The sequence below is a fragment of the Sitophilus oryzae genome, unplaced genomic scaffold (assembly GCF_002938485.1).
Source record: "Sitophilus oryzae breed Bouriz unplaced genomic scaffold, Soryzae_2.0 scaffold_402_pilon_pilon, whole genome shotgun sequence".
NCBI lineage: Eukaryota > Metazoa > Arthropoda > Insecta > Coleoptera > Curculionidae > Sitophilus > Sitophilus oryzae.
Window position 1 is genome coordinate 1,978,893 of NW_022146977.1, and position 10,474 is coordinate 1,989,366.

At 32.1% G+C, this 10,474-nt stretch overlaps 1 protein-coding gene across 2 annotated transcripts; it reads left to right on the forward strand.

Annotated features, from left to right (window-relative positions):
* The first annotated feature begins 560 nt into the window (after nucleotides 1–560).
* LOC115885581 (zinc finger protein 813-like) lies at nucleotides 561–10,200 on the forward strand. Of its 2 annotated transcripts, XM_030904533.1 has the most exons (12): nucleotides 561–819; nucleotides 900–1,169; nucleotides 1,297–1,450; nucleotides 1,513–1,621; nucleotides 2,200–2,396; nucleotides 3,825–3,936; nucleotides 4,422–4,533; nucleotides 5,081–5,186; nucleotides 5,292–6,288; nucleotides 6,350–6,991; nucleotides 9,229–9,393; nucleotides 9,623–10,200. In XM_030904533.1, the coding sequence occupies exons 3-12, from the start codon at nucleotides 1,298–1,300 to the stop codon at nucleotides 9,889–9,891; spliced, it is 2,862 nt and encodes a 953-aa protein (XP_030760393.1). In that variant the 5' UTR covers nucleotides 561–819; nucleotides 900–1,169; nucleotide 1,297; the 3' UTR covers nucleotides 9,892–10,200. The 2 variants fall into 2 exon arrangements, with proteins under 2 accessions (XP_030760393.1, XP_030760392.1); XM_030904532.1 differs by having other exon boundaries at nucleotides 561–1,169.
* Nucleotides 10,201–10,474: the final 274 nt, after the last annotated feature.

Here is a 10,474-nt window from a genome sequence, read left to right on the forward strand (position 1 = left end):
TTCAGTTGATTTCAACAAGTACCGACCGCAGCGCTTCAACGGCAAAAATCAGAAATTATCAGTATGTATTTTATGCCGCCGAACACACGACAAAATGCTATATTTAGCTGGGCAAAAATCCAAATTAATTATTTTTATTGTATGTCTATCCACACATTTAATTCGCTAATTTTAAATATTATAATTTTTTCTATTCAACTAGAGTAGTGCCAGCGTTACCGAAAATTGATGCAGTTAGCACTTTTTGTGGAGCGCAAAAGAGTGTCATCATATGTGTCATTTACACCCAGCACTGCCATTTGAAATTTTTTCTAGTGTCAATAATATGTGAAAAAAAAATCTGTCTTTTAAAACAAAAAAATCTTTTCTTGATATTACAAGACTGACAGGGGCGGATACAGGAATTTATTTTGGGAGGGGCCCAAATAAAAAGCTGCTTTTTAGGGCGCCATCTTAGCACAAACTGCGCCGTGCCGGTTAGTCCTTGCTGATCGCAATGATCGCATTAAAATAATATTGAAATCTTGGCTTTGTCATAATATTTAAGTGTTTTAGTTTTTTGCTAGTGCAGTTATTGAGACTATGAATGTTTTTTTTTACTCAGCCACTACGCGCACTTTAGTATAGAAACAAAAGTATCGATATCGATACTCTAATTTACTCGTATCGAATCATCCCTAGTTATGGCTTTTTCTTAAAGTCCCTAGATATATATATCTAGGGACTTTACTTTTTTTATTTTACGTTTGGTGATACTGCTGCGCGTGGACTTTTGTTTACAAAATCAGCTGTTTAGCAGTAGATATTCAGCAAATACCAGTATGTATTCAGTATTCGCTCACATTCGAGCATTTTCATTTTTTCAGGGGATTGATTTTAGGTATTATTTGTTATTTTAGTGCAAAAAACTAATCACTTTGATGCATTTGATGTTTAAACGTGGTTTAAACTCTGTGTTTAAATGGCTTAAGAGTCTAACAATTCAGAGTGTGTTTTTTTGTGATGCGCCTCATCTTTGTTGTGTTCCTGATTGCAAGAGTAAATTGAGAACATATTAATATCAAATTCACATCAATAACTTCAAGATTGACGACGTACCTAAAGTCCTTCTAAAGTGGACCATCACCCTTTGGTGCTTGTTGTACTCCTGTATTATCAATTATTTTAAGGTAAGAACTAGAAGTATTTATCAAGATATTACACCTAAATGAGTAAAAAGCCTTCACCGCCAATCTTTATAATGGTTACTTACAATAATCAAAAGATAGGTATTAAAGGGTTAACATTTTATTGTAGCATGCCTTTTTCATGCTCTGTTCCAAATTGTCGCGGGAATTATAGAGGAGGTCCCAAGGTTTCTGCTTTTATATTCCCCAAAAATGACGAGCTTCGTAAAAAATGGTTGACAGCTATTAAAAGAGATAATTTCACTCCTACTAGCAGTTCTCGGGTAAGCAGTGCATTAAATATGCCTCAAAAAGGCCATCAAACTTAAATTATGATTAAATATAGGTATGTGAATTACATTTTCGCAATGAAGAAGTTGAAAGGAGTACAAAATTTTATGTTACAACGGGTGAAGCATTGGATGTACCTTTAAAGGTACCGAGGCTAAAAAAAGGTATGTGCAAATGTGTTATATTCTCCATAATACCACCTTATAAAAGCATATTGATTTACAAAATAGGGATTTCTACAGAACCCAAATTTTGTCTGTCCCTGAACCCTAAACTGACCATAATAGTATATATTTATCAAACATTCAATAAATTCTAAACTTTGATAGGTAAGTGTTTGCAATTGAATATTTAGTTTATATTGCTATTTTCTGTCATATATTTCTGGTTATTTCTTTTTCCGATGATTTTGAACACCCTATCACACCCTATATATGCTACCTCAAGTTTGAATATTTTAACACTACCTATTTTCTGAGAAAGCAGACCTTTTTATAAGAAGTAACTTACTGATGTTTTCATAAAAGTAATAATACAAAAAATTCGACACTTATGTGGAGAACTTTAGAATCCCTGTAATTTCCCTGTAACTCCCTGCTCTTTCTTTGTCTTGAGTATCGTGGGTTTTAGCCTTGTCTATAAAGGGTTTTAGTGTCGTCTAATAATTTCATTTAAACATTTAAAATAATTACAGTTACTGTTAGATTTTGTATAGTCGCAAAAATTTTAAATCTTTTTTTAGGTGCGATTCCGAGTAAACTACCAGGTTGCCCAGAATATTTGTCGAAACAAACCACATATCGAGAGGGTCCTGAATTAAAAAAGCAAAAAGAAGAAAATGCTTTGTTTCAAAAAGCTGTTGCTGAGAGTGTAGCTAGTGCTAGTACATATGACGCGGTACATTCATTATCAACTTTCAATGAATTATATTCAAGTAATGTAAGTAAATGCGAAATAATTTATTATAAATAATTTTTTTTAATTTAACGAATGCGTTTCTTTGAATAAATACATTTGTAGATTAATATCGTGATTAATATGTTCCATATAAATATGATTTGTTTATTATTCATGAAATACCTATGCGTTCCAGATCAAGTGCCTAGACAGGCGTCTCATATTTGTATAGTTAAATATCCCGCCAGAAATCATCTACTATCGACGCCATTTGCAATCCAGTTAGTTGGCTTTGTTTTTTAGTCGGTAGTGATATCGCTGGCGGTAACAATGAAATATTAGGTTTGTTCCAACCCCAAGTTTTAGATCGGTTCTGGAACCGTTCTGAAATCATTGGGACTAGTCTTATACGCATGCGTTAACTCGGCACTGTTTTTGAACGATTCTAGATTGACAATCGGTTGGAACAGTTTCGGAACCGTTTTTAATCTGTCTTGTCAAAACACCGGTTAAAATAACCTCACTTTTTGTTTGATGTAAGATGTAAACAAAACAACCTTAATAATATTCTTCACAGATATTCTTATTAATTGCATAGAACAGTGGAAACTGTAAAAAGTGGTAAATTACTACCTACATTAATAAATAATTGACACAAACCATAATTTTCGTAAGTTTCACTTGGTTTACTATTCGTTTTTTTTTTGTTGAAAAGTGTGAACTGTAAAATGTTAAACCCTAGCTAAATTAAATAGACAATTTCTAAGTATAGAAAGAATTCTAAACACTAAAACCCATTAAACTCCAAACAAATCCACAAAACAAAACAAGCAAACGCCCCGGCCCAAATGTCAATCAGCTGATAAAATTTACTAACTGCGCATGTCATTACAAACAGTTCTCACTTACTGGCAAGTATCGAAATTACGGTTCCGAAACCGTTCTAATAACGATCAGAAAATTGGTTGGAACGCAACCAGAATCGTTCGAGAACGATCCCCATCAAGGTTGGAACGCTTTTAGCCCTATGCGCATGAACGGAACCGTTCCTGAACGGTTCTCAGCGGGGTTGGAACAAACCTATTGAAAATCCGGATTTTATTTTATTTATACTTTCTTATTAATTTTGAAAAATAGCGGTAGCGATATTAAGTTGATAAGAATAGATATGATATTTTGATCTATGTTAAAGGTTGAGAACAGGATCACAATCTATGATCACAAAAGCGTTCGCCGTAACCGAGTTTTGATTGCGTTGATTACAACATTTTTTTTTGGGGGGGGGGGTCGTTTTTGGTGTTATTTATGGACGATCCGTACTTTTTTCGTTAGAAAATGTCATTATAAGTGTTCCTCTTCTCAATTCTGTATAGCAATTTTTCATGTACCTAAAATACTAAATACTGGACCCAACATTTATTCTATTAGGTTTATTATTAGTATTAATATTGTCTCAAATGGCTCTTGTAGGTATGCGAATTACGCTTTCGGCCCCACGAAATTGAAAGAGTAGCTTCTTATTATGTGGAAAGAACTGGCGAACTATTAACTGCTCCATTAAAGAATCCAAGAGTTGCTAAAGGTACATTAAATTGGATATTCATATCTACTTAACCTAATAATTTTGTATAGAAAACAGTGAACTTTTAGTAAAAAAATTTTGTCAATCATTTCTCTAATTCACACAGTTTTGGCTTTATCAGGTGTTGTTCCAAACCATAATAATATACCATAATATACGTATTATATGTATGTTCTAGCTAGCGTACACTGTGTGTTGTATTTTTAATGATCAATGAAGTTTCTGATTATCCTAGGTTGCTACGGTAGTACTACTTCACATAATCTGGACTCCACTGTAATTTTTTATGCCAAATAATAACAATATTTCCTTACTTATAAGTAGTGTAGTACTTAAGTAGTGCACTAAAATTATCCTGGGCATAATTTTAAATAAGTGCAACTATGCACGAACTCAGTTCTTTTCTCGTCAACTGAATAATTTGGGCTAAAATGTTCAACTCTGGACGTACCTCAAGTGACAGCAACAAACACTTCTTTTTGTAGATGCAGTACCTTCTAAACTACCTGGTTGCTCCACGTACCGTTTTAAAAAACAAAAGCCCGATAGGTCTCGGAAGAAAGCGCCAGAGGAAAAAAAGGGACCTTTGTCTCTCAGGTGGGTATATTAGTCCCCGAGTAATAAACAGGGTTGTTCACCACATACGACACGGAGTATTGTAGCTAAACGATCAGATTTTTACAACTTAGAAATAATTTTACAAGATACAGAGTGTCCCAAATAAGTAAAAATATTATAGTTGTATTTTCTTTTAAATGGAACACCCTGTATATTATTCTGTTTTTAGATTCTACTATTGAAGTAAAGGTAAATTGTATTAAGGTTTATCACACTTAAACCTTACCGTTTTTGAAATATTTTCAGTTTTATGAAATTGCAGTAAACATTTTAAGGCTTCATTTCTCCAAGGGTATCAAAGTTTTTAATATAAATATTTACTGAAGTTTATTTATTGATCAGTTGGTTAGGACATTAAATTGTGTCCCATTTAAATTAAATAAGTTATTGCCATTTAAAGCTAGTAATTATTTAATATAAATTTTTGGACACTCTGTATCAGGTAGTATAATGCAGCAACTGTTAAATTAAAATAGCGTGATTAATACAAAATGTTACCATTTAATCCAATAAATATGTTTCCTAGAGTATGCCGAACCTGCTTAGCTCATAAGGACCTGTATTTAATTGACAATGTTAATCGGGAAGGTCTTGATCTTAAAGAAATAATCGAAAATTGGACCCCTCTTAAGGTAAACCCAATATATAGTATTATTGAATTTAGTTAAAGTTAGTAAAAATAGGTCTCTCATCTCATCTTTATCATCTTGAATAACTTTGTGTATATTTTATTTCAGTTAAAAAAGAATGAGAAACTCCCAAGAAAGATGTGTCAACGTTGTATTAATAATATGTACCAAACATACCAATTTTTACTTAAGTGTAAGAAGTCAGAAGAAACTTTAAAACGATATTTTTATCAAGGCGTACAGAATGAACTTAACGAACAAGTTTTAATTGCAAAAAACTCTGAAATGGAGGTTTGTGAAAACAGTACATATAAGAAAAACAACAAGACGAAATCTGATAGTGAGAATGTAGATGATATTCAATCAGATATTCATTACACAGAGGATCTGTCTGATGTTCGTGAAAATAATACATACAAGAAAAACAAGGCAAAATCAGATAGTGAGAATGTAGGTGATATTTATTCAGATATTCATTACACAGATGATCTGTCTGATGTTGGTGAAAACAATACATATAAGAAAAATAACAAGGCGAAATCAGATAGTGAGAATGTAGGTGATATTTATTCAGATATTCATTACACAGATGATCTGTCTGATGTTGGTGAAAACAATACATATAAGAAAAATAACCAGGGGAAATCAGATAGCGAGAATGTAGGTGATATTCATTCAGATATTCATTACACAGAGGATCTGTCTGATGTTGAAGATTCTAAAGAATTGATTAATATTGTATTTGATGACCCAGAGAGTGAGAAAGGAGAAAATACTAATACTTTATCGAGGATTACAAATATTAAAATAGAATTTGATGAGAATGAAGTAATAGACAATGAAATTAAGACAACCAATGATGAACAAACAGTACACGATGATAATTTAACAGATCTTGTAAATAAGGAATTAAAAAATGATGTAGGTGATGACAGACACGAAAAAGATAACGCTGATGTTTTATTTGATATCGCAAATGATCAAACTGAAATTAAGCAGATCGAAGTAAAGAATAAATCTATGAAAAGACGAAGACTAAAGGCACAGCTAATTGATAAAAAACATCTATCAAAAAGTAAAAATATATCATATGTTTTCCTAAAAGGTGTGTTGATTTTAAGTTCCATATTAAGTTTTAATTGTTGTTAAACTTTGTTTGTTGTTAGGTCCACCATACATATGCATCACATGTGATGCATCTTTCCAAAGCTACAAGGAACTACGAAAGCACAAAACTGAGACCAATCACAAGAAACTGTCAAAGTTTTTATGTCCATATTGTAATAAGAAACATGATAGTTACTCTACACACGTGGAACACGTTCGAACTCATACAGGAGAAAAACCAAATAAATGCTCTATATGTGGCAAACGCTTCAATTTACAGTGTGTCCTTAAAAGACATATGCTTACCCATATGGAAGTCAAGCCACATAGTTGTACATTTTGTAATAAACAATTTACACGCAGGCAATATTTAACGGACCATGAAAGAAAACATACGGGGGAAAAATTGATATGCTCATTTTGTGGCAAAGGATTTTCCTCGTATGGTTTATTACGCTGTCATGAAAAGGCTCATAAAGGGCCTCCGGGAAGCGATAACAAATCAAACAAAAGTACGGACCCAATGGCAAGAGATAAGTTATTTGAATGTCATGTTTGCGGAAAGGAATTACAATCACACCCAAGTTTAAAAGCGCATCTACGTCTTTTACATGGTCCAAGAAATTTTAAATGTGAAATATGTGGAAGAGCTTACGTTAGTAAAAAACATTTAGAAGATCATATACGAATATCTCATCAAGGTACAGTTTTTTTGCTATCGGCTATATTTAGGGGTTAATCATTGGAATACGTTCTGTACACTATTTTTTTGGTATTTATTGTTTCTCCAAAGCCAATTGGAATGGTTTGGGGCTCTAAATTTCACAACTGTTTTAAATACTCCATTCTTAGTAGCAATGAAAATACTCTTATACAGGGTGGTCCGAACTGTATTCCGGAAAATTCTACAGTTAAAGTTCGTATAAATGTATGTCCTAAAATGCTTAGTTTCGGAGATACAGGGTGTAGAAGTTTCATTTGTATTTCAATTTTTTTCAAATAATTTCTGAAGTAACGTCAATATTTTGATGAAAATTGGTGTCTGGGAGTTTTTGAGTCATGAGAAATTTGATTTTGATGTCAATATGACTCCTACTGGTAGAGGGCGCCACCTACATATTTTTAACTGGTTTGAGAGTAGTAACTTTTCGTCCGTAAGAAGGAAGGAGCATATCAAAACATCTTAGGTCCAAGACGTTTTCTACCTCAAATATGGCCGACTTAAATTCCGGTTTATACAGGTGCCGATTCTCCAGATATTTGGAATTAAAAAATGTAAAACCTATCATCATGTAAATTAGACATGTTGACTCAATAATATGTTGTTTTATTTGACGTTGTGAATAAATGTTGGTAGTTATTAAAATTGTTACAAAAATACATAATTCTAAGAAAAATAGATAAGTTATAATAATTATTTATTAACACAAACATCCGGTACGCTACTGAAGCAGGTAAATCTGGTAAGTCAAATTGACGTATCTAAATTCTTTGACATCTAATCTTTGACAAGTAGTAAATAAAAGCAAAAATGCAAGAAAAAATATATAATTAGTTAATTTAAGTGAATTTCATAAATGATCGGTTTACTACACGTATGTATATTATATAGTCACTTATTAGCGAAAAGTTGTTCTATTATTTCACTCGATTTTTGCCGAGATCTACCACACGCTACACAACCAACCATTTTAGAGTCTTTTTCGATAAATCGCGATAGTGTCACTGTTAACTTAAGTTCTGCCACAATTTCCATCTAGATTTACTACCTTTATACAACTATCAGTAGTAGAATAAATAATAAATAACATAAAATAAGCTCCATAAAGACTGACAAATCCATAAAATTTCAAATCAAATTCAAATGTGTCAAATGTATCGTCAAACAGAACTGTCAAGGATCCCCACCTTAGAGTGCTTTTTCCGCCCACCATGCATGAATACATGGATAGCATTATGCTTCTTCCTTAGTCTTCTTATTCAAAGGGTTTGAAGAGTAGTAACTTTTCGTACGTACCTGTATAAAACCACTGAGTAAAAACATATACGTTTAAGACGTTTTCTACGTAAAAAAGGTCTCTTGGTAAAAATTGCTACGGGTAATGATTCTCCAGATATTTGGAATCTAAATTATCAATACCTGTCATCATTGACATAAATTAAACATGTTGACTAAATAATTATTATACTGAAATCATAAATTTTAAATGTTTTTGTGTCAAAAGTTCAACAGAAACTGGTTTTATTATCATTTTTTCGCTGAAAAAAATATGATTTATTTGAAAAATTAAAAATTTCACAAATTTATTATTCCAACCAAATAACTATCTACCTAACGTGTTTATTTTTTGTCAATAATGACTTGTATTGACCATTTCCATTCTAAATATCTTGAGAACGGTTACTCGTAGCGATTTTTACCAAGAGACATTTTTTACGTAAAAAGTCACGGAAATGTATATTTTTTCACTCAGTAGGTTTTATACAGGTACGGACGAAAAGTTATTACTCTTCAAAACAGTTAAAAACATGTAGGTGGCGCCCTCTACAAATAGGAGTCATATTGACATCAAAATCAAATTTCTCACCATGTCACCATGTCAAAAAACTCCCAGAGGTTATTTCAGAAATTATTTGAAAAAAATCGAAATTAAAATGAAACTTCTACGCCCTCTATCTCCGAAACTAACCATTTTAGGACATACATTTATACAAACTTTTTTCTTATTTTTATCTGCAGATATGCTGCCGAAGTTTCCGGAATACAGTTCGGACCACCCTGTATATTTATAGTTTGTCTAAAGTCCATTAGAATGGTTTGGGGTTTTCAATTCCAGCCACGGATATAACCATAGATAACACAGAGTGTTATCTATGATATAAAACCCATGGATTTTTATTACGCATGAACGGTAGTTATGATTTTTATATTTTTTAGGCATTAAACATTTCTGTAACGTATGTGACAAGGCATATACACGAGTAAATGACTTGAAGTTTCATATGAAATCACATCTTGGGCCAAATGTTTATCCCTGCGAACTATGTGAAAAAACATTTACATATAAAAACTCTTTAGTTCAGCATCGGCGAATTCATACTGGTAAGTTTTGGGCTTATTTTACTAAACCTATTATGCCGTTGGCTTGGAAATGAGGATCGGTATCATTTTATATGTAAAATTAATAAGATGAAAGTCGTCATTTCCAGGCCAACTTGAGTCGTTTTTTTTTCGACAAAATCCAATTTTAAAAAAGTGGTAGCGGCTTATAAAAATATATTTCCGTTTGTGTATAAAATTAGGAATTGTACATGAATAAGTATTTTTTTAGGCGATACAAAATATCAATGCAAAGAGTGTTTTCACATATGTGTGAATAAGCGTAATCTAGAGCAGCACATGCGTGTCCATACCGGAGATAAACAATTCGTCTGCAATTTTTGTGGAAAAATGTTTGCCCAACAGACTAACCTGTATGCTCATATGAAAATCCATACCGGGGAGAAAAACTACGCTTGTGAAATATGTGGTAAAACTTTTTATCGAGTCAGAGTATTGAACAAACACCTGGCAACTCATGCCAAGCATAAAGAACTTTAAGACGCCGAGTAGAAAATTGTATTTGATATTTGTATAGTTTTTTTTATAAATCCATTTTTTGTAAGATATTTTTTATGTAATATTTGCTGTAGTGTACAAAAATTACTTATAATTACACAGGACATACTTATTTACTTACATGTATGCATTTATCTAGGTATATAAACAAATATTGGTTTAAAATTTAAATAAGCATCAAAGTTAATAAGAAAATATTTTACGTATATGTATTTTTTATATTTCATATTTGTTTATAAGGAGTTACAAGATCATGATATTTCTCTATATAATTAAATTTGTTTGCAAAGTAATTGCGTCATTTATTAATGGTTTGGACTATTTTTTTATTTATGTAACAACAGTTCGGTGATAATTACTGTAAGTATAAACTTATAAAAATGAAAAATGTTAGGGTAAGTATAAACTTATAAAAATGAAAAATGTTAGGGGACCTACGGACCCTAGATCATACCTTTGAATAAGTAGACTAAGGAAGGAGCATATCAAAAATCTTAGGTACACCGCGATGGGCCTCAAATATGGCCGACTTAAATTCCGGTTTATCAGTGTCGTTCTAATTTTA

Coding starts and splice junctions, on each gene's coding strand:
- LOC115885581 (XM_030904532.1), top strand. CDS start 1,298: ATGCCTTTTTCATGCTCTGTTCCAAATTGTCGCGGGAATTATAGAGGA. Junction 1,451..1,512: donor CTCCTACTAGCAGTTCTCGG/GTAAGCAGTGCA, acceptor GATTAAATATAG/GTATGTGAATTACATTTTCG. Junction 9,394..9,622: donor GCATCGGCGAATTCATACTG/GTAAGTTTTGGG, acceptor GTATTTTTTTAG/GCGATACAAAATATCAATGC.